At 52.6% G+C, this 26,881-nt stretch overlaps 1 protein-coding gene across 4 annotated transcripts in view; it reads right to left on the bottom strand.

Moving 5' to 3' along the window:
* sm (heterogeneous nuclear ribonucleoprotein L) overlaps nucleotides 1–26,881 on the bottom strand; it is a 171,494-nt gene that overhangs the window by 39,405 nt on the left and 105,208 nt on the right. For all 4 annotated transcript variants that reach the window (XM_075699938.1, XM_075699939.1, XM_075699940.1 and 1 more), the window contains exon 5: nucleotides 16,235–16,331. In XM_075699938.1, coding sequence (XP_075556053.1) covers nucleotides 16,235–16,331 — 97 coding nt within the window. The remainder of the gene's footprint in view (nucleotides 1–16,234; nucleotides 16,332–26,881) is intronic.

The following is a 26,881-nucleotide window of genomic DNA, read 5'->3' as shown; positions in this document are numbered from 1 at the left end:
TCTTCGCCCCGTTCGCTCAGTCCTGCATTTGGGGCACGCCGACTATCGGGACACTACATACTACAGCCAGATGGCTCCCGTAGTTTGTGTCAGAGGTGTTATCGTGACATTCGGCGCAACTTCTACCAGATGTGTGCGCAGTCGGCGGCAGCAAACGACCGGGGAAGTTCTGGTTTTGGATGCCAAAAGGATGGCGTATATTCGACGAATTTTGCCAAGTTGGCCTCTCTCCCTCTGAGGCAATAAGAGCCGACAAGATGGCGGAATTCGACATCCAGTGTGGCACCACCAGGGTGTCTACCAAGTTGACATTTCCAAATTCAATCAGTTTTCCAGGTTTTCGCCGACTGCCTTTGCGAAATTCCCCGAGTGACACAGAACTTTATTTCCTGTCAAGACGGGTTGACACCATGGCGACCGATGTTGTCACTCCCTAGCAAGCATGTTAAAAAATAGAAAAACGACTTAATCCGGTTTGAATAGTAAGGTGCAGTGTTTATTTTATTTAAAAAAAGTAGAAGGGAGTGGTTAATAAAATTCACCGAGAATATCTTTAAAAAAAGTAAAGCTCCTTGCAAATTGAGTCGAACATATTTAAATAGTTTTTTCTATCAGCTGATAGCAAGCTCATTGGTATGAGGCTCGAACTTTGTTACAAGTGAGATTTTCTCAGCAGCTGGAAAGTCAACCTCAACAGACATGGCACACTCTCAGCCCGAGCACAGAGCCTCAGTGTCAGCCAACACTCTTTTCAGCTCAAGCTCCTTCAAAGAAGCGGCGGCACACTTCCTTCTCCTCAATGCGTCGGTCCTTTCCGTTTTCGTCCTCCTTCCGCCAAGCGTTCGCCCCCAATGACCATTTAAGGATCCTCTTGGTCAGTTGGCCAATCATCGTACAATTTTTCGCACTTCCTAGGGGCCGCAAAAACGTCCGAAAGCCCTCGTGACTCGTGACGAAAGCCCCTTCCAACGCTTAAGCTTCACCGCGTACACGGTCGTATAGAGGCGAAGCTGATTTAAGGGAATCAGCATTATGCAACGCGCCGTGCTTTCCGAGTTTCGAAGCCAATCGCGAAGATTACGAAGGCGGAGTCGGTGCCATTGCTGACAGCGGCGAATTCTTTCAATGAGAAAACGGCGCCAAACGGCAAGAAACTTAATATCGAACGTCGAAGCAACTAGGCCTAGCGTTGCCGCAGTGGTGGCTAAGGCTGCCAGCGGATCCACTTGTGAGTGCCCGTTGAGGCGGCGAGATAATCAAAATGGCGGCGGTGGTGGCTTTAATTAATGCCGTTTCAAACTTGCGGTCACGGTAAAATGTCCGGAAAACACACGGCGAAGGGTTCTCGCGTCTGAAATTTCAGACGTTCTTATATATTGACTCCATGGGGTACGTGGTGGGTCCGCGAACATCCGACTTATCGGGCATGTGCCAAAAATCGGAAGTCTGGAAAATCGGTCGTGTACTGTACACTGGCAACTCCTCCAACCAACGACACGGCGTCAAAGACGATTCGTTACGATTCCTCCACACTACTGGATCGAGCCAGCATTAGCGCGACCTTCGTTCTTTTGAAATAAAATTACAGCTAATTTTCCCTCATAGAAGCACAAATTGCCCGAGTTTTCCCTGGGTATTTCCCGACTGTTCAATATCCCTGAGAATTCCTGGTTTCTCCAGTTTTCCCAGTTTTCCCGGTTGGTGGACACCCTGACCTCAGTAAGCCCCGAGCTTCAGGAACGACAGAAGACGCTGAAGATGCTGCACTGCGAATTGGGGAACAGCACAAGCGAGCCATCTACTGTGTGCGACTTTCAGATATTTGAAATGTTCAGACTCACAGAAGTCTAAATATGAGAGCACCTACGTAGAATGTGGTGTTTGGTGCCAGCGCGCATACTCCAAGGGAACGGGCAGCTGTTAAGCCTTTGCCGAGTGCAGAAAGAAATGGAAGCGCGAATCACAGAACGGGACTCAATTTGCTCCGACGAAGGATAACGAACCAGAAAAACGGGAGGCAGCGGTCGCCAAGAAACCGCGATCTAAGTAATCAAGACAGCTGAAGAAAGGAAGGTTCAGAGCTTGGCGAGTGAAAAAAACTGCGGCGCACCGAAGCGCAACTTGAGGCAGCAGACGTAAGCGAAACATCAGGTATAACCAAGTAAGGAATGAGAGTTAAGAAGTAATTTAGGGAAAGCTTCGGGCCCAACGAGATTTCGACACGAGCGCGTAGAACAGCGGCGCCGGGGGGCCGAGCGGAATTAATCCCAGCCGGCAGAATCTTCGCGTAGTGCCGTTATTAAAATCACCGGCCGATGTCACCCCGACGACAACCACGGAAGCGAAGGACACGTTCGGCGGCCGCCGCCGCCGAGTAATAGCAGTATAACGGGGACCCAGCGCACACTGTTCTTAAAGAGCGAGAAGGCCTAGGGACATCGAATGGGAGGAACGGTGACACGGCTTTTATAAAAAGGCCGTCAGGACAGGATCGTCGGGAATGTCTAGGAGGAAAAGGACGACCGCCGCTCATCCCCACGCCCGTGTGACATATATATGAAGGGAAAAAAAGGGGGTCGACAACCGCGCCGGGTCCAAGTCATTCTGGGCATCCTTTCGGATGTGCGGGCGCTAAGGGAGGAAGCACGAGCTTCCTTCCGCCTCCACAGCGCTACCGGGATGAACGAAAAAAAAAATGGCAGCAAGGGAGGCATCCCTTGAATCTTTCATGAGACCGGTGCGGCAGCGAATAGCGAGGCAGACGGCACAGCGGCAGGGAGAAAACACAAAGCGGCGGCGGAAGAGTAGCTTTTAGCCCGGAAAAAGCCAGCACGGCGTTAACTGCACCGCCCCCCCCCCCCCCCCCCTCCGTCCTTTTTATGCTTTCTGCCCTTCCGAGGCTTCTCTTTGCTATAAAGAAAGCCTAGCGACCCGGCCGTAAGGCGAATGACTTTTTACATACTGGGAGAGACCACCCCGGTCAGAGTAACTTCCTAGGTGTCACAGAGGAGTCGTCGAGCGTGACAGCGCCGCCCTCGGGCAGTCACGTGGTGAGAGGAAGAACAACACGTGACGGGCCGCGTTGTTATACGCGGCTCTTTCCGCAGAGCTGCCGGGTGTACTGTACATACACGCGGCTTATGCGCGCTAGTGCTTCGGCTTTACTGCCTCGAGCGTCGGCTTCAAAGTCCTCTGGGGGGGGGGGGGGGGGGGGGGCAACTAATTTACATGTGTGAAATGGCAGAACTTTATTGCAAACGGAGAAGCCGGCTTAAGTTGGTACACAGAGTGAAATCGGGTCCGACTGCGAGCACACGTACTTGCGCAGCGCCCTCTCATACTATGCACTAACATAGCACAACAGAGCGGGACTAAGGGCGCTGATACAGCGCCAGTGGGGCACGCGCAAAGGCGCTGCAGCCAGCGAGGACGAGAGGCTTCCGCATACGTAGGGATCACGCGAACTCGGCTATCATATTTGCTATCCAGGCCGCGCGAGGTGCCGCCCCGCCTCCGACCGCCTCCCGTCATCGTGCTGCGCGATCCAGCTGTGGACACGACCTCCGAACACCGGAGCGGACGTGCACGGGCCTTCACCGAGAGCTCGACTCGGCAACTCTCGATACACGACGACCCGCGACTTCGTTGAGGGGTCGGGTGCCTTCCGTCGACCTGGCCCTTCCAGCCAACTGGTGCCCCAATATGTGCAGCAGCATAAATTCGAATGCGACGAGTTCTGAAACTACTCCAACGCGTTGTGTTGATATTGCAACTTCCCATGAGAGAGAGAGAGAGAGAGAGAGAGAGAGAGAGAGAGAGAGAGAGAGAGAGAGAGAGAGAGAGAGAGATGGCAACGTCAATTGTTCGTCGAGCCGATCCGCTTGCGTTTCATTCAGCGCGCTAAGGACCGGCACCACTCGACGACAGAGTTGACTAGTAGCGCGTAGTAGTAACGAGTGACTAGTAGTAGTCACTAGTAGTAACGACAGCTGCCCGTGCCGCTTGCGCCTAACACCGAGCGGCGTTACGCACCGCGCTCTCCAAGCAGGGCACCTGCGCCTTACCTGGCGCGACTCGCCGGGTTTTCGCCTCTACCGACCGATCCAACCGCAACAAATCACGATTGAAAGCGCCCACTTTCGAGCGCCTTTTCCTTGTCTTTTGAGCGCGCCTCAGAAACGCAATGTTTTACACCAGCGCCTCGAAGAAATGCATCACACCCCCAAAACTGTCGCCCGTAGAACAGAGCCTGTTGTGGCAAACACCGAAGGCCCAAGCCACGCACGAGGATATGCAAACGAAGGCGACAACAGCGGCGAGCCAACTCTGTTTCCTGCGCGCGTATTCGCATGCGGGGCCTGTTTCTCCCGAAGACTAGAAAACGCGGCGGCCGTTTTTCGTGTGCCCCGAACGTGCCCGCATACCAAATGAGACGCCCAAAACTTGAACCCACCGCACGCGCGCCCGACGCCGCCTCAGCGTGGAAAGCAACCCGGTGCTCTGCCTCTAGCCAAAACTATGCAGCACCCTGAAACCCCGAGCTGGCGAGAGCCGCGAAATTCGAGGAGCGCGCAACTGGAAATGTGTGTTTGTTCCAGCTAAAGCTGCGGCAGGCGCGCCAACGATCCATCAACTCATCAGAGCACGCGTGGCTCCAGGGCCGGTGTCAAAGGCAGCAGTAGTTTTACAAAGAGAGGCAAAATTGTATATAGACTGCGATAGGTATAGTGAAACCTGACTACCTCAAGCAGGCTAGGTGACCACCTGTCGCAATCCCTCTCCCTTTCAAAGAAGGATGCCGTTAAATATGAACATCGCTAACTCTTGCACGGCCCTACAATATAGGGCTTAACCCCTGTTACGGTTCACTTTGCGCGGCAATGAATGGATCGAATGCCAAACGCATGGCACACGGCGGGTCGAACCGTTACGCTCGTCAACGTGAACAAATTTGCCCGTCGTGCGAGGGGAGTATGCGCGGAATGTGCAAATCCGACTCGCCTCTTTCGGACACTCAACCCCTCTCCGCCAAGGGGCGGACTCCCGCGACGCGCCCTGACAAAAGCTTTCTGCACCGGGGGCAGCGGAGGAGGAGAATGCCCGGATTTTGGAAGGTATAATGGCGGTTTTCACTGGTCGATTCGGAGCAGGATTTCTTGCTCCGTGGCAACGAATCCGAATTTCACTGGTCGACCTGGAGCGGGTTCGCGCTCTCCGCCGGTCCTTTCGGATCAACTCGCTTCACGACCTTCTCCGATGGTCAACCAGGTTCGAACTCCAGGCAAACGCTATTGAAGATTCACAAAACCCCGTCCCCATGGTGGCAGCTGTGGGACACGCTGCCCTGGGTCCCAAAGCCCCTAACGGAACAAAAAATAAACTATGAATAGGCGGCTCACCTCACCTTCAACGGATATGACTGACCGGGCTCAAAATGAGCCTGCCGCCCGCTGGCAAGGCGAAAATCGTCTCACTCTACCGACGCGTCCGCAGTACTTGGCGGTTGTACAAGACGACGATACATTCTCCACTGCATCCAAGCTTGCACGGAGGTGCACGGTTCTAAAAGGTTGGCGATAGGCGAGCGGACGGCCGTGCTGCCTGGCACGCAGGAACAAAAAGACAGGACTAGGAGATTCGAAGACGGGCGCTGCTGTGGCAAAGCGCAAAAAAAAAGAAAAAGAAAAGGAAAAAAACCCCGCATAAGCATTTCCAAGGCGCGAAGCCCTCGGCGGCTTTCGACTAACAACCGGCCCGCGCCATCGCGAGATCCCCAGGAAGCTGGATTCAGCGAGCCCCGCGAAAGAGCGTGCGCCATGAAAAATAGACGAAGCGGAGGCCCGCTCGGCGACGAGGCAAAGAATGCGGCGCAGTTCGCCCGGTCGCGTTAAGAAAATACGGCGCACGCTTGAGACACGGCCAGAGAACCCCTCCTCCGCACCGACACGGTCCGACGGCGAGGCAACAACGGCGACGAAGGCACGTCGCCGGGAGAGTCAACAGCGAATAAATCACGCCGCGCCATGGCATGCGCGCGCATACGTAGAAAGGGGCGCCGACATGAAGGGGGGGGGGGGGGGGGGCTTAGGCCAAAGTGCGGGCGCGAGATATAATGTTCATATTTAATGTGCGTTTAAAACAATTTTACTCAGTTTACACTGACAAAGTGTTGTCCCCACCAAATTTTCGTTATTTCGGTAAAGAGGTTGTTTACAAAAGACAGAACGAGGGCTGACGGAGGTTTTTGTTGCTCAACAGGTGCTACACAAGAGTGCTTTTCCGAGCGTCAAAGAAGAGAGCGAGTATACACGCAGAATTGCCGCGCGACTAGCCGCTCGAGGCACTCTGCGTAAAACCCACGACGACCCTGCAAGCTGGTTACTGCGTATATACCGTCTTATCAAGCCTCTGCTCACGGTAAGAGTAGCTTTTTTTGTTATTCTTGTTGTCGAAAGGTAATTCACTATTACTGCTCAAATGAGGTTCCTCTTTGGGGTCCCTTTACAGGAGCTTTCTTTGGTGGCCCACAAGACGATTTCGATATGTTTTTTCTGGCCCGCAGGTGAAACGCCATTAGGCGATTCTCCACGCATAAAATACACAAGAAAGGCGGATACTCACTGACACGTCCCTTTGTACTCCAGTATAGAGGAGGGTGCTGCGGAACACACCGCCACTAAGACGCGGACTCCCACTGGCTCCAGCAGAGGACACGGTCCAATTGAGCAAACAACGGGACTGCGCTTCCCTCTTCCCCTCGACGAAGCTCCGAAGGCACCCATTTCCCAAGATGTGCTAAGACGCGAACAACCCGCACCAACCGGAACAACGGCGGACAATGCGTCGCGAGAAGAACAAGGACGAGGAAAGGGAGCGAGCGAGGGGGAGGGGGCTTATCCGGAGCAACGTGCTCAATCTTCCCGGACCCGTTGACACACCGACGCGTCGGAACTACGCACACAAACCGCTATAAGGCGAGCCAAGAACCGCTCGCACGCGTATGCTCGCACGTCAACGGAACCTATCGGATGCGGGAAAGAAAAGCAAAACAAAGGAAGAGAAGGTCGGTTAACACGGGTACTGTCGTCCGTATTCGCACATCGCAGTAGCCTCGTAGGGCGGCAATTGGGGCCCGGTGCATTATCATCGCATATGTTCAAGCGAAACATTCTTTGCCTCTTCGCACGAATTTCCCGCTGCTGTTTGACACAACGCGTCGGGCGGGCGGGGGGGGGGGGACTTCAGAGGGTGTGTTTACAGGACAAAAGTGCGGAAGAGAGTAAAGGCGGCGCGAGAAACCCGTTTGGACCCCACCGCGTCGAATGTGCACAATTCCATCTGGAGCTCCCCTGGAGTCGCCACATTAGCCTCATCATAGCTGTAATTATTCGTGACCCCCTTCGAAAACATTGCAGCAACTGCAGCGCTTACCGACCTACCAACGCGCGAGACCAGTGTGGACGCAGAGACACCTGAAGAGAGGAGGGGGGGGGGGGAGAAGAGAAGCAAGGAAACGCTACTACTATAGACACGGGAAAACTGGATAAACTTAATTTCAAGGTACGGCACAGTACGTTTCCGCTATTTCTGAAAAGTATACACCACGCAAATATGTCAAGCGGACAACTTACGCAGGGCGCGCAGAAGCAGAGCCGCAAAACTAAAGCGCACCTCAGGGTCCAGGCGACACTTCTGTGCGTCTATGTGCCCGCCGCGGTATACCTTTGCGGCTGTCGCATTGCTCGAGGTCGCGCATTTGATTCCGACCGCGGTAGCCGCATTTCCATGAGGGCGAAATGGAAAACGTACGTGCACTTAAGATTTTGGGACACGTTAAAGAATTCATTAATCCGAATCCGTTAAAGTCACGCGTAAACCAATTGAAGTTGAATACTTCTGCCACGACGCGGTGTGCCATGTGAAGCAATGAATGCGCTTAACCCTTACAGAGACATTAAATGTGGCGCACAACGAAGTCTCCCTCTGTGTTCTGCGTACTACGCAGACAAACAGCAGAGGTGCACGCGAGGCAACGTTTAACACCGACTTCCCACTTTCGTGTTAGACTAAACTTTGAAGAAATTAAGCTTTCGTCGACAACATCACCGCCAATTAAGGTCAATTAGAGCAACCGGCACAGAAACCTTCGCTTACATCGATTCCCACAGTTCGTGGGATCTGCGTAAGTTTTCTCACTACAATTGCAAAACAACTATATTCCAGTCGCTTGTCCACGATAGGACGGAAATATTTCCCGGCGAGGCGCACGCCATGGCAACTGCGCGCGTTCTGTGAGGCGGGCGTCCCCTTCCCCACTATTGAAGGCGTTTTTTTTTTTGCTTTCTACGAAACAGCGGCTTTCTTCAAAACAATAAAGCACCACTTTCACAGTTTCTTTTTTGTTCCTTTTTTGCTCGTCCTACTTCCTCGTGAGACACGCCTGATCGACAGCGTCTAATTCTGGTGCAGAGCCAATGCCGCGCTTAAATTGACAGCCATGCGACTCGGACATTCGAGAAGAACCGAAAAAAAAAAACGACAAGAAAGGGAAAACAAATACAGGATGACAACAGCGATCGAATGAATGATGCGGGTTAAGTCCCAAGGCAACACGCAGCTATGACACACGCCGCAGCGGAGGGCTCCGGATTTATCCTGACCGGTCAACTTGGACTTCTTTAACACGCACTCAAGTCAAAGTAAACGAGCGTAGATGAGAAGTAGACGAGGAGGCCCAGCGCCTAGCATCAAGCTTGGTGCTCATACGAGTACCTCCGCAAAGAAAAAAATTACCGACGATTACGCTACTTCCTAATGCGAAATTTGAGCGCAGCAAATAAGCTGTTTCACCTTTTCGATAGATTGAGGCAAAGAAATCGAGCAACACATGTATGCGCTATCACAGAATTTTTTTTTTATATTTCCCGTACTCCTGGATCATCTCGACGGCGGCGACGGTAAGCTTCTGCTTCGGCGGCACGCACCTCTGGATTCTGAGGGCGACGGCGCTGGGCCTCTGCTCTGGCAGCTCGTTTAGCAGCAGCAGCAGCAGCAGCAGACTGAGGACTTCCATCGGTCGTCTCGCTCATGGCTCAGAAAGAACTGGCAGATAATTTCGCAGTGGCGAACGGCAGCGGCAATTTCGGCTCGGGCGGTGCACATATACAGATCCGCCGCCACCGATCTGGCTCTCTGATTGCCACCGCACAGGGCGAACGGCAGCGGCAATTTCGGCTCGGGCGGTGCACATATACAGATCCGCCGCCACCGATCTGGCTCTCTGATTGCCACCGCACAGGGGTTGCATTGGAGGAGGAGCGAAGAAAGGAATTAAGTTCGAGCCGGCGCTTTGACAACCGGAGACTCGCAGGAAGAGGGGGGAGGGGGGCGGCGTGTACACCCAGCGGCAAACGATGGGGGCAGAAGCGCGCGCAGCAAGCGGACAACACGATAAAGGGAGGAGGGAAGAGATAGCAGCGACTGACTGATGCCGCTGACGCCGATAGTGAGTCAACCCCAGCTGCGGAGTTGGTTTCAGGGACAACGCCGCCGATGCCGACACAAACAATATGATACCCTCGCTTCCGCAGCGCTAAGAACCAGGTCTAGCCGTGGGAAGGTGGTCACGTATTCGTCGACGTGCCGGGGCCTACGTGAAATAACCGGCGCGTCGGCAACTGAAGAGCACCCTATCCACCACACAAGAACAGGGGGGGGGGACCCTTTCCTCCTCTTTCTGCATGGCGGCGACGGTGTTCTATGCAGTCACGTTATCTTGACTCTCTAGCGGCGTCAGCGGCATCCAGCGGTATCAGTCGGTCGCTGCTAGCGCTGGGGGGATGAAAGGGGGGCGGAGCTGGTTACGAGGCCGACGACAACGCCGACGACGACGCGAAACCCAGGAACGGACGCCAAAGAGCTGCGCTCTAAAACTGGAACGCAGATAAAGCACATGATGCAAGGCGGAACGTCGACTAGCCAGCCACGGCAAGGCCGAAAATCTCGCGTTATCACTTCAAGAGCGGCCGCTGAAGCAGCGCGCACTGCGTCGAGACACCGCCATGGCTTCCACCACGCTTTCCGGCACGAATCGAAGAATCTGCGCGCTAACGAAGCCGGTTCACCGATAGCGAGGGCGCCGCGGGCAAAGAGAGAGAGAGAGACAAAGTCGCAGTCTAGTCCCAGCCGTCTCCTGGGGAAGGCTGGCGAGGCGGTGCGAAGTCCACTCCAGCCGGACCGGCGGAGAAGGGAACAGCAAGACGGCAGGGTCGAAACAAAGCGGCCGGAGGGGGCGCCATAGCGTAATCACGTTGCGAGGAACCCTCGGGGAGAGCTTCGGGTGACCACAGCTGCGCAGGGCGCTCGGCATGCTACTGCAGGAGAGATATGAGCGGGAGTCAGAGAAAGTGCGCGAGCGAATGCTCCTGCAGTCTCAGTGGGACCCAGACTGCAAGCGTCGAACCAGACATCTCGCCTCGAGAAAGGAAACGAAACAGAAGCTAAATTGAATGAACAGAGAAAAGGGGGAAACGAGAAGAAAGACGTGGGGTCGCGCAGCAATGAATAGAAGCGAATAACGCAAATGAAGCGTCTCTGTTTTGTTCTCATCTAAGATTCACACCTTCGCTTTCTTCCCGGCGGACCAAGACAGAAAGAGAAGAAACGGGAAAAAGCGAGAACAGAAGAATCTCGAGCGACTAGCAACGCGAGCGGAATCTGCTGCGCATAGCTTCCTTCCTCTCGCTCGACGGCTTCTACGCCGTCCATAATGAAGCCTTCCGTGGCGGTAATTGGAGTGAGACTTCCCAAAAGAAAAAGCTTTGGCCGCGCCATGCCGAGGGAAGTCATTACTCGTCGTGAAACAAGGCGCCGGAGGAGCCGGGGCAAAGTGGCCCCGGAATAATCCTTACGCAGTTCGGCGTCGGTCCCTTGGAAACCAGCAGCGCGTGACGATTAAAAGAAAGAAGAGAGAGCGAGCTGGGGATCAATTTGTGCGTCTGATCAAGGCGGATTCGATCTGGCAGACGCACGTACAGTGAAAGCCGGTAACTACAGTTAACAAAGGTTGAAACAGCATTAACCTCTGCTGTGTTTTATTATCCTTATTTCTTAATTATAGTCTGAGAGCTAAGTTTATGGTGCGAAGAAATGTTCCTTGCCGGTAGGACCTCAATAAATATACTTAACAGTTCAAAGTGAATCGAGTGCTATCACACTAGGGGCAACAGCGAGGGGCGCTAGGGTTTTCTCGCACAAGTAGCGGAAGACAAATAGACCATGCTTTCGTCTGACCAGAGTGCGACAGGGATGATCGGGGAATCGAGAGTGAGACTGCTCTCGGCCGAAGCTTACCAGCAGCTTACCAGCTTACGTCTCCGGCACCAACGTTCTTCTAATGAGAACATAATGTAATATTCAGGTGTTCGTTTCAGAGTGCGTTAGCAGCGCCACAAAAATCTTGTAAAAGAAACAACAACTAAACATTATGGCTAGCGTAAGTACGCTTCACGGAACCCAATCAAATGAGAGGACAAATTCTATACTCGGTTCTGACATAGCTTTAAAGCCGTTTTTGCGTCCGCGTCGCAGCATGGCCCGAATCGCTGAGAGAGAGAGAGAGAGAGAGAGAGAGAGAGAGAGAGAGAGAGAGAGAGAGAGAGAGAGAGAGAGCCAACAACAAAAAAAGACACGCAAATGCTGTAAGCTGCTACGGCTCCCATCAAACCGTCCATGAGCCCACAACTCGGATTAGAGGCACCGGCGACTAAAGTTTTATTGCTCTCGAAATGAGATCGTCGTGGCCATGTGCCATTGCATGCTTCAACTGATACCACAAAAAAACGGAGCAACGCTTTCTGCGCGCAATATCGGGCGAACGACCGAACCACTGCTTGGAACCGCGGTTGAAACTACGACTCCGTTCTAGTCTAAATTTCGTCTCGCAGCACGCGCCGTTCCTCCTTCGGATTTCCCTCTGCAGAAAGGCGCAGACAAGAGTCCGACGTGCGTCATCAGGTTAGGCCAGTGACCGATAAGAACCCACAGAGGCGCCGCTCGCAAAGAAATCTTGCCACAGCGAGCGCATGTTCACCCCTACAATACGACACGCGACGGCATCTGCGTTTCCCCGCGCACTGGGAATGCGTCGCGCTTCGTTCGTATACGTTGCGCGTTAAAATTAAGTGCGCGAAGAACCGCGCAGCTCCAGCGTTTTTTTTTTCTTTCACAACATTCCCAATGCCGACATGGAACCAGCCTGTAATGTCGCCAAAGGAGGCTATACGCACGGACGTAACGGCTGCCACCTGGGAGACCAAATGGGAAATAAAGGCGCAGCTACAAGGATACTAAAATACGAGTAGTCAAGCTTAGCTGCGCTGGGAAATTAGGCTACTCAAATACTGAAAATGCACTGCCCCCCTAAGCGCAGGCTTGGCAAGCGAGAGAAGGCTCAACAGCGAAAAGACGAGTGGCGACGCCACCGTGTAGTTCCGGCACTAGCTCGCCGCGACGACGTCATGGATGTTGACGTTGTCTGCTGAAGCTTAGGTCATCTTTATGGGTAAAGGTCAGCTGCGTGGTATTATAAAAGAGCCAAAGGCACAACTCAAGCAAGTTTCAAGAACCTTTGCTGAGTTATGTAACAGACAAAATAACACGATACCTTGGAATGTGTGACGTCACACTGAGTCACGCGCAAGCGCTGGGGTTTCGGCGGGAAGTTCGAGAAACGAAAGCGACCATTTTCTTTTTTCTAACAACCAACCTATTACTACTAAATTAACACGGTGTTCTGAAAGACTAGCTTGTCAGTTCAAGCTGTAGCAGCGTTTCTCTTTAGTGCCCAATTAAGAGTACATCAGTCATGGACGATTTCGCGTAGTTCTTAACGTTCATTCAACGATCGCCCCCGTGTGTAGTTGCCGCTCTCGGGCGAAATCCAATATACGTTTACATTCCGTAGACCTCCGTAACAACCTGCCAAGCCGCCCGCGCCATCTGCTACGATAGCAGCAGGGAGAGCGTGCTTTTCGATCAGGATAAACGACCTTCGACCGGAGGCCGCACCATCCTGACGCGTCCCTGTAATAAAAACGCTCTTCGCTCTCAACGGCCCTTCTCATCGCCAACGCTAGGAGAGGGAGAAGGAGAGAGAGAGGAGCAGAATCCCGAGAAAGAACACCCCGCGCGCCGCCTACAGCACATGACGGAAGGCAGCTATAGCGACAAACGCGGACACCGCAGAGCCTACAACTCTCGCTAAAGAAATTTTAAAGAAAGATAAGAAACCGAGACACCGTGTCAGCACCTTTTCTTCCTTCAACGAGCCCAGATGAGCTTGCGGGGAACACAAGACGGCCGTAGCAGCAGCGCAGAACAATCAAGCGAAAGTGTAGACGAGGCCGCAACGTTTACGAGCAGCCGTACTTAACCGCGCAGCTATTTTTACCCGCACTCCCGGACTCTGGTGCAAAGATGCGGTGCAGCCGTCTCGCATGATGTAGCATCGGGGAAATGGAGGGCGGGAAGCAACAGTAGTTGCCCGCGCAGCAGTCGAAGCATGAGGGCAAGTTATTTTATCTAGTCCTTTCAATCGTTCACATCTTCGACTTCCAAGAACGCCGACCTATGCTGCGCGTTCCTATACTCACCGTAGACGGCTAGATAGACTGCTAAGCGGAGGACAGTGGTCAATCTTAAATCTCGTGCAAATTTTGACGAAGCCAGGGATGTCATTCAGTACATCGGCGAATTCCGCCGCATTGTCAAATTCCGTAATGACCACATGTCGAGCCAATCACACGTTGCGCCATGGCAGACCAACTTCGTATAAATTTATAGACAGCTGAACAGTGAACAGCATCCGGATTTGACGTCTCCACGCTGAGTGACTCGGGAAGTTCAAGGGCGAATGAGTCAGGGTGGTTACTTACTGTCGAAGTTCCACGTATTATAAATAAAATTCCAGGAATATGTTCCGCGAACATCACAGTCCAAATTATCACGACAAAACACACATCAAACCACGGTACGACGCACACTGTGCAGCGAGAGGTGCAGGGCGGACAAATATCGAAGGGCCTCGAGCCCTTCAATGCGAAACCAGAAAGAAAATGGTGCGCACTTTTCAACAATGGTTGAACAAACATACCGTTCATTTGAAAGGATGGCTCATCAGCGTAAGTGTGGAAGGAGATTCGAAATGAACGTTGAAGCATTGCTTGAATTCCGCTTTCCTACCTGTGCATTGTTATACTGGACAGCTTGTAGCGAAGCTGAACCACGGAACTGGCAAAGCGTTCTCCGGCAGTGTTTCTAGAACAAGTCTAGAGAAAAATGCGAAGTCAAGAGTACGTGGCTTCCCGTAGTGGCGTACGTCTTTACCATCACGCGCAAAGACGTCATACAGCGCACCTTCTGTACAGAAAGAACTTGCACTACAAGCAGCCCCCACTATGTGGAGAGGCCTCTCTTCACACGAAATGCGAGTTCAACTCTCGAACGTAAGTTTTCCATAGGCATGCTACAACGCATAAACACGTTCGCGAGCTTTTCGTTCACGCAACGATGGCGCGTACCGACGCCACCGGCAGACACCACAGCATCGAGAGAGTGCTGGGTGAAAGGCAATACGCCATCATAACTTCACTGAAAAAAAAAAAAAAAAAGGCTCGAAACTAGCATTGCAGTGAGCGGAAAAGAGCCGGAAGATGGAATCCGCACCGATGTGCGTGAGTGAGCAAATGACGAACGAAACACTACACGGTCTCCACCAATACGAAAGGGAACAGCTAATCCGAATTAAGGCAACAACCACTGCTAAAAGAGCACAGGCCGTGAACCAAGCTGGCTAAAAATACTTGCGGGGAAGCTATACTTGCAAAGAACGGGCCCCTTTGTGTTTTATTTCCGTGCAGATAAGACGATGGAGAGTCGCGACAACCGTCACGCTTCCTTTTGCGCAGTGCACAGCGGCACGCAATGTGGCGATCAACCCATTGTTAACAGCACAGTTAGCTCCGCAGCTGGTGCGCCGTTCTTGCTTCGGCGCATTCGTTCCCATCGTATTCACGGGACAACGAACAAGGAAAAAGGCATAGAAATACACAGTAATCACGATAATGACAATGTGCAGGCCACCATATTTTAATCTGGCCATGTCGAGTTAAATGATAATAATTCACGTAGCACCATGTTCGAAAATACCTCTAAACTTTTGTGACCATACGAGATTAATGTACATGTGGCCTAAATTGATTGATTGATTGATTGAGTAACTTTTATTTTACAGTCCTGCAGAACGCGTATTAGCACGTCGCGGGCCGCTCCCACGTCGGGACCGACAGGCCTAGCCTGCCGGCCGCATCGTGGGCCTGCTGGACAGCCCAACGTTGCGCAGCCAGGAGTGGGTTGCGGAAATGTCACACTATCTTTTGCGACGCCGGTAAGCCGGCTTTGCTGCAAATATAATTTCCATTGGACCATTCTGTTCCAATTACTGTTGGTTCCCGCTGAACTCGGAGATGACACAGCCTCTCATTAAATCTTCCCGAGACGAGACAAAAGTTATCCCACAATCCCCATCCTCCACGCCAACTTTATAAGAGTGCCGCCCTCACACGTCTTCGCTGGGACTGACCACTGTCACGAAGTTGGGATTACATTTTGCGAAACTAAATAACATTTGGACTCTTCCAATTCCTAGAACATCGCGTTAATGGAACCACTTACCTGGAGCAGTCATTGCCAGTTGCCATCAAATTCACAATGTTTTAGTAAACATTACTGACTAAGGTAACTTTTGTTTTATTTCTCATTTGATTGGTTGTATGTGGCGTCTCCCAGGTTATTACTGTTTGCTTATTTCTTTTCTGTGGACTATATTACAGTTCACTCCTACTAGGCAAATGCGTAACAACTCGCCTACATACTACATTTGGCTGCCATGGAGAGTATTTAAATAAGTAGATAGATAGATAGAGATATACTAGTTCACGCTGTAGCGTAATCGAAACTGTGCCGAAGTAGGAATAACGACGCTAAAAAAATAATAAACGAAAGGAGCGCGAATCGATAGCCTAGCGAGTTAGTTGCAGGACAACGCGTCGAGTTTGCGTGCCGGCGCACTTCGCTTTCACCGGACTGGCCCGCCGCAGCTGAGGAAAGCGGTGCACGCAACTGTACGGGGCCTCGATGTAGCCGCCACCATCGCGGAACGGGAAAGGCGACTCACCTTGGCGTACTCGATCTTCAGGGTGCAGCATCCGGAATAGATGTCGGCCCCGTTCAGAGACTTCTTGGCACGCACCGCCGCCTCGACGCCGTCGAACCTTTTTTTGAAACGCTCAGAGTCAAGGCGCAAACTGACAGGACGCGCTTCGCCGGGCACACAAAACAACCACAACAAACAAACTCGAGGAAACACACACACACACACACACACACACACACACACACACACACACACACACACACACACACACACACACACACACACACACACACACACACACACACACACACACACACACACACACACACACACACACACACACACACACACACAAGGCCAATGCGCACGAAATGAAAAGGTCACCTTGGAGGCACACATCGCGAGCGCACAATGGTGGCGAAGTCTTCGTAGACGTGCCATCACACGCGACAGTGATAAATGCTACTAAGGAAAAGTGAGCTCATTCGAAGCCGGCGACTGGCGCGGCAAGCTGCTTTTGGCGTCGCTGAATCAGACTATCACTTTCTTCTCTGTTATTTTTTTCCCCCATTTTAGTTTGTCCCGCGCTCCCAGGAATATCGGCTCCTTTCGCTACTCCCGATTTCACCACCGACATGCGCGTGGAGGTTTGCGATCAACGTCTTCACCCTCCTCCACGCGAACATAAGTGTCGGAGAGCATCGCACACGTATCTTTACATAAAAGCTTGCATAAATGCAGCACCCTGGAACGCTGTATAGAGTTCTATTCTACGAATGGTCCCTGGGTTGACGAGGGGAAAATACAGTAACAATTTAACGGCGCGCCCATATGTGCGTAAATTTATACACCAGACCTTTATGCGCAGAACACGGAATGTTCTTCGACATCAATCGACGTGCGCAAAGCTACAGGCACAGCTCGACATTGACTGAAACCAGAAGCGGGCGTGCAAGGGCCTTCGAAATCCGTAGCAAATTTGCAAGCTACGCTGACGATGCGCACGGCTGATGAAAATGTGAGAGATGCATGCCGTTTCAAATCAATACATCAAACTATCTGCATAATAGTGACACGCGGGAAAAAGAACCCTACAGCTATGAAGACCGTGTTTCTATTCAATGATTCGAAACAATTAAACGGCACTCGGATCGATACAAACATTGTATCGTCTTCTGTATCTTATTTTTTTCTCCTTAAATCTTTCAAGAACCTACGGAGGATTTTCTACAGTCTCTCCCTGCAACACTGGACACAAAGGAAACGCGGTTGCGCAATTCGCCGCAGATGCATTACGACGCACCGCCCAGAAGGATCTTCGCCGACTAGCGGATGTGACGCATAGATGAATCGTTCTCGCACGCTGGAGCTATTGAGTTTTTGAAGAGAGGCGCAAGACGAATGCCAAGCAGCGCGCAGAACCGCAAGCGCGCCTCCACCCACGCCCTCTATCGATACGAGAGCGCCAAGAGGAACTGGCACGCAAGGACATGAATTACGACCAACTGGGGACGCCCCACACTCCCGGGAGAGCAGTACAAGCTCGCCTACGAATAAACCGGTAAAAATATACGCACTACGTGTGCGTAGTCGGCTAGTGGCAGTCGTATCGGTAAATAAGGATGTAAAAAAGTACCCGTTGGAATGACGCGCGTAAAATATAACGACGAGTTGCAGCTGGAGAAACTGCACATACATAACGCCGCCGCTCTCCGTCCCTTCCTCTCGCAATTCGAAAATGGAAATATCCTTGCTTTTGCGCGTTTTCTTGTTTCTGGAGTAACAAAAGGAGAGGACCCGATCATCCACTTCTCGGATGCACAATACCCCTCGGCACTACCCCGCTCCCCCACCCACCCCCTCCTCCCCGAAATACACAAAGCACTAAGCGCGCTGCGAAACACGTTTAGGTGATCGCGTGGGAGGGGCGGCGAATCGATCGCAAGGAGGCGATACGAAGCGCTTCTCCACAGTGGCAGCAGAGTGCGACGTATATGCGGCGGTTCTTGCAACGCGCGCAAGTGCGCTTTAGAGCCTCTGCGTCCACAGGACCCGTCCGCTGTGGGCAGCAGACGGGAACGCAGCGCGCAGAGGACCCGTCGCGCCATTCGCGCAGTCAGGACAGACACGCCCCACGGTTTGAAAACGACCGAACGACACTAATTACTAAATAATTAGGCGATGGGGCGCGTCTGCGCCTGAAATGTACACTTGGCCGCCACGATGTACGACGTAGAGAAGGTAGGGTTATTTTTTTCCTGGCTTCGCAAACAAGACACGAGGCGCACGTCTTCAAGGACCGCGGTCAATGCAATGGTTCCGCAAAATGTAATCGAGTAGGGGAATATGAAAAAAAAAATAAAGAATTGAACGAATGTACACTTAAAACCCTCGCAGAAACTTGTTTGTTTTTCTCCGATTACAAGATTTTTGAGAAGTTACGAAATTCGTTGCCCCTCGTATCCGGTAGCCCTGGCTCGGACCCTTTCTTTTTTTTTCCCGGTCTCTCAATTTCGTTCAGAGCCCCGAAACACCCGGCAGTAGCCGAGCGTACGGATACACCCGCATCGAAAACTCTCTAACGGCGTCGCGTACATGCGAAACCGCGCGGTGTAAGGTCACAGAGCCACGCCGCGCCGCTGATCTCGGGGCAACGGAGACAGCGCGCGGGCATCCAGCACGCCCGACGTGCGGCGAGTCACAATGGAGAGCGCGAAACGCGGAAACGGCGACGCCGCCGAGGCCTCGCCGCTGCAACGAGATAACCGGCGATAACGCGTCATTGCTTTACGGGAAACGCTGCGACGTGCACGCAAAGGCATTGGGGCTTCGCCGTTGTGGCGCACCTCATCACAGTCGGAACAGCGGTAGCCTAGCTGCCAGCGATGGGAGCTCGTCGGCAACGATCGAATTTAATTTCCACGCTGCGCACGTACGACTAGAAGGGGAGACCGAAATAATAATAATAAAAAAAAGACAACGCCAAGAAGCACACACACACCAAACGCTGCCACTAACAACATACGAGAGACGTGTATTACATCGCGGGAAAGAAAACGAAGGTTACAGCGACAAAGAGAACGGCCTTCCGACGAAGAAACACCTGTACCGAACGAGACTCCACGGTTTGCGCGCAATTCGAAACAAAGAGGGGTTCTCCCGTGCCGAGGTAATCGAATTAGCCCTTGCGATAGGGCGAGGCTGCCGCGTTTCCCCTTTTTTAGAACTCTTTGTAAGCGAAACAATGAAGAAGGAGCGGAAGCGGGGGAAAATTGGACAGTTTCGCAAATATGCAAATCCGGTGCGGCGATAATAGGCCGCGCGCGGAACGGACTCAATCAAGAGCACGCAAAAAGCAGAGGCGGGTATTGGGGGAGGGGGGGGGGTCGGAAATTTAATCAAAGGAGCGATTCTTTTCGTTCCAAGGCGTGTTTCACACGGAAAGGGATTGCGCTCTCATATACTCGCAGCCAAGCGGGGCGAGGATTCGCGAGTGTGCTTAAGCATATTCCCGGGCTTTCGAGACACGCTAAGAGGAAACACCCCCCCCCCCCCCCCGCCCCGTTCCCGGCGCTGATTTATGCCGACCCGCTGCACTTTCCGTCGCCCATTCTCGAGGAGTGTCCTCGTAACAGTGCCCGTTCCTCCGACTGGCCAAGTGATAAAATTGCAGGCCTGGACTAAAACGTGGAACGCTCTGCTGAACTGCAGCGCACAACGACGTAGGCTACAAGGGAGCAAGATTTTGCGCGTTTATCAAAACCCCTTTCAGAGAATCTTTCGACCTCTCCTATTTTTGCCTTCGTTGAATAATGGTCCTATCATTTCCTATTATAAACAACATTACCATCGCGCTGGGCGTCGTCTACTGCGTCCTTCGCGCGTTAGCCAAATCCGGTTAGCGCGAAAAGGGGGATAAAAAAGAGTTACCGACTTGCTTTTAGACGGCGCGCTATAAATCCCCTGAAGTCGCGGATTATGATGGACAGCGAAGAAACGTGTAAGAGTTAAATAATTTCACTCTAACATGCTGCAGACTGCGTTGAGAACAGTGCTGTAGGACGATATTTCATGCACTTTCTAGCGAGTCCTTGTAGTCACAGCGCAATTATATCGGTAGTTAAGTCAGCCACGTGCCATTTATTTACTTTTATTTTTTGTTATACAACCGAATAGCTGGCAGAAAGAACACTCCTTTATTACTGGCCGCATGTATTACCGGAAGGAAAATAAATCTTGCCATTCCTGACGGAGCACGTGGCACGCCACACGACCTATCGAACATGACGCTGCTTTCGTAAGGTGGTCGTGTGCATAACATTCCGACCTTACGTAAGGGACTGGTTTCAATTTGACCCACGGCTTGATGTCCGCACTTACTTTCATTTTCAGCGGCACCGCTGGACAAACGAATTCGTGCATACAGATGGGTACACACCGTGACTGCAGTGGACGTAACGCTACCCGAATACATTTAAAGTAGTATGTGCCAGCTTCGAGCGCGCACTTGGTAGGTTCGTTTACATGAACTCGGCGAGGGAAGAAGGATAACTCTATCGATGAATAAAACGCTCAATGGGTGGAGGAGCCACTAGACAAGGGCCGCCCGCACTGGCCTCCGCACGCCATCTCGCTTGACCGATGATGGTCCTTTAGACCTCTTCTTGTGAAGTGGACAGCGCGGCCTCCCACTGGTTGTGCTCGGGTCGAGTCAGAAGTCGAGCTGACCCCAGGCCTACCCGACCGCGTTCCCGGACGTCTAACGTAGAAGGTTATGCAAGTCAATAACCACCTACTCCCCCTTCCAGTCACCGCCCCCCCCCCCCGCCTCCACCCCCGAGGGTTCGACTAAACTCGACTCTGCACCCGCTTGGCCCGACCCGCTAGCGCTCGCACAAAGCAGAACGCCGAATTTCGGCCCGGGAAGCCGACTCGACAAGACCCGACGTCATCGGTTTTACGTGAACGTAGCTATGTTGAAGGGAAGCCCTGGTTCCGGCCTCTCGGCCCGGCATAAAACTACAAAGGCAACTCGTATTCTACAACGCAGAAAACCAGCTTCAGAAGACGGGATACGACGAAGGAGCAATGTGCGCTGGTAAATGAATGCGCCGTAACGTGTGCCGTCGTTTTATTGGCGCTGCAACTCTGCACCCGCGCTATCGCCTGCCATAAAGTTCGGACGTGCATTAGCACCCACCGCGCGAGTAGCACGACGAAAACAAACATGACGCTTTGACAATCCGCTTATCGCCACTTCAACACCGGAAGCGCAGCGGATGCTGTAAAACGAGATTCCAAGACGACACGCGCGATGTCGTGCGAGTGTCCCCGCACTGGCAATGCCGCAACGCACAGTGCCCTTGAAGAGAAACAAAGGGACCGGTCTTGCAGAACGAGGGCACAGCTTCAGTACGCTCGGTACAGCAATTCCACCGGGGCATTTCAATGCGCACATAGGCTTGGCAGAGACGGACCGCTCTTTGGCGTAGCACAAAAATGCGGATGCGACGCAAGAAACTTCCGTCTGCGGGGCAGTCTTCCCGTCGGCATCGTCCTCGCGAAACTGATTTGTCGGACGCATTTCCGACAAGAGCTGCCGATTTTCTTAACTGAGATTTTGGTACAGCAGGCCCCTTCTGTATCGCCTAGCCCCTCCCTCATGCTCCAGATCTAAAAAGGAAACCCGGTTAAAAAAAAAAAAGAAAATGTGCAGAAAACGTCGACGATAATTGTCGATGTAGGCGAAAGCCCAAACTATTCCAGTACACTATGCCCGAACGAACGAATAACGCGCGACAGCCCCTCAGCGTCTCAGCGCACTGTTTGGTTCGTGGTCGCGTTTAGCGACGCCCTCGTTACGATCCGCTCTACTAGACTGGGCACTACAGCTGTACTTCCCTTAATACTCTCCGCGCGCTAGACGACTAGAAATTACCGATCACCTGGCGAGGGCTTATTTCCCATGAGCCTTTCCTTCGCAATTTTTATGACTGGGCTTCAAAACTGTTACGTTACGTTTCCTCCTAGTCTTTTTCCTCCTCTTATGTCGGGAAGCGACCGTTTGGGAACGCGTTCCGGAACGATTCTGCAGGGACGCTTGGACGCGAAACAAACCGACAGCAACGGTGCGAATGCACCCGTTGCAGTAACAACTAAAAGGGGTAGAAGAACGCGTGGCGTGACCAAAGCGGAGGAAGGGGCGCAACGCGAGCGACCTGCTTCCCGGTAATACGAGCACACCCCGTCGGTCGCCCGTACCGTTGCCATTCCTGCGCTGCTCATCGTGAAGGGGGGCCCCGGTTAATGACGGCTCCTATCCGCCCCCACCCCACCACCCCGCAAGAAAAAAAAAAATGAGGAGGAGAGGCAGCTAATCGATTCCGCGCAGCCTCTTCCGCCCGCCTGAGCAGGCAGATTGGCTCGCGGCGCAGAGGAACTGTACAGGCGACGCGAAGCATCGACACGACGGCAACAAAATAAAAACGCCTCGGGGACGGAAACGGGCTGACATCTCGCAACAGTGAGCACAGTATGGGCGCTCGACGGTTACGCGCCGTCGGCGATGACTTGAGCGCGAAGGTGCTCCAATTTCCCCGGAAGATATATATCGGGCGACGAGCGCAATGGCCAGTTTTATTCCCGCTGTACCACTTTCGTGAATGTGCCCCGCGTAAAAGACTACATACAGGCACTGTCACAATCCTGCGCATCAAGACAAAGTCTGCGTTAGATAAAAAAAAAAAAGACGCAAATTTGACGAGCCATCTCAATCAATTTGCGCTGATTTGGCCCAGAGAGGATTCTAGAACTTCGCTCTTCGAATGGCAGTGCCGGTGCCTTAGTATAACTACATAACGTTCGCATGACGACAGTTTGAATGTCGGCGATTTATGTCCAGAACAAGTCCCGAAAGCTGACTCGGTCTAGTCTTTCGTTCCATCATCAAAATTCAATGTAGGAATTCTTTGTCGTCGAGCTATTAACGTCTCCGCAGACGCTCACGAGGAAATAGAGCGGGCACTTCAAACACCAGCTGTCCACTTTGGCGTCCATGCCAAGACCAATGCACAGCGCACACGATGTCGAATAAGCTCAGTCACTGCCATACTCATACGCCTGCCTCGTACGCCCTTCAGTTTTCGCGATAGTGAAACCACCCTAGTAAACGTACAGGGATACTTTCATGCAGACGGCCAACATGTTCAACGATGTGACCGTGGTTAAGCTTTTCCTGCAACAATGCCAACTGTGACAGGCCGTAATAAAGGTACGGCTTAGCCACTGTTACGACGACGGACCAACACGAGTGCACAAATGCGCACAAATCAGCGCCGAAATTAACTGAGGTTTTGTCTGTCCGTGAACCTATAACCGGGTTGCCAATGATGTTTTAGCGCTGTGCGGCCGTGTTTGTGGCGCTCTCCTGCGGCGCTGTGTTTGACTGACCATCGAGGACACGAACTTGTGGTGAACAACATTCCAGTTAGCTGGTGGCGTGCAGACGCGCCCACGACGTGACAGGTAACACGTAGTCCCCGTTTGCGCTTTCTTTTTCTTCGACGAGAACCATCGCGTCAGAAAGCAGTTTCTCACGCGTTGTGGGTGGAGAAAGAACCACAGGATGCCGCCACCAGCTCTGCTACTGCCGTCCGCGACTGCGGTGACAGTGTAAACGTAAACGGTAGCATGCTTACAGACCAACAAACCCTCTCGAATGCCTGCCACGTCCCAGACACGCAAAGCGTCGTCTCCCACTACGGGTTCGGGAGGAAGCAGCGCTCGCCCATAGACGTCGCCTTGGCTGCGACGCGGACGAGGCCCCGTTTGTCATCCGCAGATGCGACAGTTCGCAACTAATGCAACGTCGAAGAAGAACGGCGAGGAAAAATAGAATTAACGAAAAAAAATGCGACCCACGCTCTTGGTTTAATGGCGACGACGAAGGGGGCTCGAAGGCCCGTGCCCTGAAACAACAAATAAGCGAGAGAGAGAGAGAAAAAAAAAAAAAGAAAACCGATCAGCCGCGAAAACGACAGCGTCGTGCGATCGGGGGAAAAGGTCGCGGGACGAAACACGGGAAAACCCGATATGCCGTGAGCAGCACGAAAGCGAAGACGAATGGACGTCGCCATCAATTTGCGCCAGTAGCAGCAGCCGGGGCGGAAGACGGCTTGAAGAAGAACAGAGCGCTTCAGAAAGAACAGTATATGGGCTTCACTGAAAAAAGAATGAAAGAAAGAAAGGAAGGATCTTTCTGCCAACAAATCATTCAGCCGAGCGCAGGCTGGCACAGTGCAACTATCCCGGAGATTTTCCACGCAGTCGCAAGAAGCAGGATCACCCCACGGTACGAGACTTCGATAGAGTTATGTAAAACAAAAACAGGGGAAAAGCACGTAAAAAGGCGAAGGCGCGAGGAGGGGGGGGGGGTGTAAGGGTTACGCTACTCGCTCTTCGAGACCAGACTGGTGGTCCGGAAGAGGAAGATGGTTGGGGAGGCGTCAGGCGCAGCCATTCGAAGACGCCGCTGCGCGTTCGGGTTCACCGATCTGAAAGCAGTGCTGGAGCCAACGAACTCGCGAAAGACGGGTGGGGTGGGGGTGAATACACGACGACTGTGTCAGCTCGAACTAACCTAACTTACAGAGCTGGATTCGGCAGTCCCGAAACAATGCCGCTCTTTTCGCACAGTGTAATCCCTCAGGAAATGAGTTTCCGGTTGACTTGCTCAAAGATCCCCCAAGAGTGACGTAAAAACGGCAATGGTGGCGGGGGAGGGCCACGAAGGGTTTTATAGGGTGTGCGAAAGACACAAGCTCCCCATAGGGTAAACTCTGAAAAGTGCGCTTTCGGTGCAGATTAAGTTCGCTGACTTTTTCTTTTCGTTCTTTTACGTACGTAAGATGTTGCCTCGAATAAATTTCGTTTGGTTAGGCATATTGAAAGCCGCGAATTGCCTTACAAGGTAGCAGCCATTGAGAATGCGAGTGTGCCAACCGAGCACTGTTGTCAGAAGACCCATGCCGTTTTGGCATCGTTCTACAAGCAACCGGTTTTTGAAGAGCGAACCTCCTTTCCAGACAACGTTTATTTCTGTGCGACCACGCTCGAAGAAGCTCGACCATGCAAGGCGACGACACAGAACTCGCTGGACAGTTCAGCGAGAGTATTATGTACACGAGATCCTCGACGACTGAACGTAACAAATAGCCTCCGAGAACCCTAGAAAACTATACGCCCATGGCTTCCGACACGTCGCATGGTTCCAAGCCCGCGAAAAGGCAGCCAACATGCACGAGGCGCGGGAAAACTCGGGGACGAACTAAGGGAAAGACAAAAAAAAAATGCAGGAGCAGGCTTCTCGACCGTAGCAAGCCCCGCCGGGGCCCCATTTATCACAGCTGCTGCGCCGTAGCCGAGGAAGGGGTCAGTGGGCGCGACCCGCAGCGTACTCGCACCGCGGGCTCGGCTGCCGCCGAGACGGGCACGATGGCGCGCCACGGCGTCTCCCCGCCGGCTGTCAAATTTATCACGCCGATAAAGGCGCCCATCCGGAAGGCACCTGCAGTGTTTACAACGTGTCCGGGTCGGGACAGGACGTAAAACACGAGGAGCGCGCGCGGAGCGCGAACGCACAAAAGCAAAGTTCGACGGAGAGGCACGGCAAGGCAGGCGAGGGCTCCGATAGCACCCCTAGCGAAAGTAGTAAGCGATGGGAGTTTGCCACCGTGACACTAAATAAACAACGCCCATAATCCCATTGCAAAACTTAATCCTGAATCATAACGCGCCTCGCTACTGGAACTGGCGGCGTCTCGTTCACGCTCAGTGGCACGCCAGTGTTTCGCGGCACCCTTGGCTTACCGTGCCCATCCACACTGTTTTCTTAGCACGTATCCTGTTCAGTTGGCGTCACTTTACAAACAGGACGTATCAGGCACATGCCAAGTTTTTTTGACAATGCGACCCTTTATCGTGGTGTCACCAACTCGCGTGCACAGAGGAAAGGCGAGTAACAAACGGAAGACATCAGTGTCAAATATGGACCGTCGCCTAACTGGCCACCATCCGACAGAGGTCGCCGGCCACGAGTTGGAGGAAGAGGACACGGTGTCGTCATGGTTTACGTCACAACAAAACGCACGCAAAGCACGTGGACAAGACAAAGCGGTAAACACGACGGGAGAAAAATCAGCATCCATGAACGCCGCTTTGATTAACGCGACTTAGGCAACTAGCGATGCAAGCCCATTTATATAGTCGGGAGAGGAGATATTGAATAAAGTGAAAAAATGAATGGCTACCACTCCGCCAAACCTCGAGACCAAATAAGCAACAATGGGCGTTCGATAGCGCTTTGGTTAGGAAGAAAGAGAAATGTCATTTTGACCAATAAAATAAACGTAGACGAAGCCAAATTGGAAGAACGAAGGCGGCACATTACGCTGCCACGTTATCTGTTATTCATACCAGTTCACAAGGGCCTCATTTACGGCCCCTAGCCAAGCGGAGGCCTTTCGCGACGCGCAGTTTACAGCCACCCTAAGCTGATAACCCATGGGAACGAACACGAAAGCCCATCAAATAATAAAAAAAAGCGGGATAGGGGGGGGGTGTGAGGGGTAACAGTTCACCGCGAAAATAAAGAAAATTCTATGCACGATT

Source organism: Dermacentor variabilis, chromosome 7, assembly GCF_050947875.1.
Source record: "Dermacentor variabilis isolate Ectoservices chromosome 7, ASM5094787v1, whole genome shotgun sequence".
NCBI classification, from domain to species: domain Eukaryota; kingdom Metazoa; phylum Arthropoda; class Arachnida; order Ixodida; family Ixodidae; genus Dermacentor; species Dermacentor variabilis.
The sequence above is the reverse complement of the archived record's forward strand: the minus strand, read 5'-3'. Positions and strand labels throughout refer to the sequence as shown.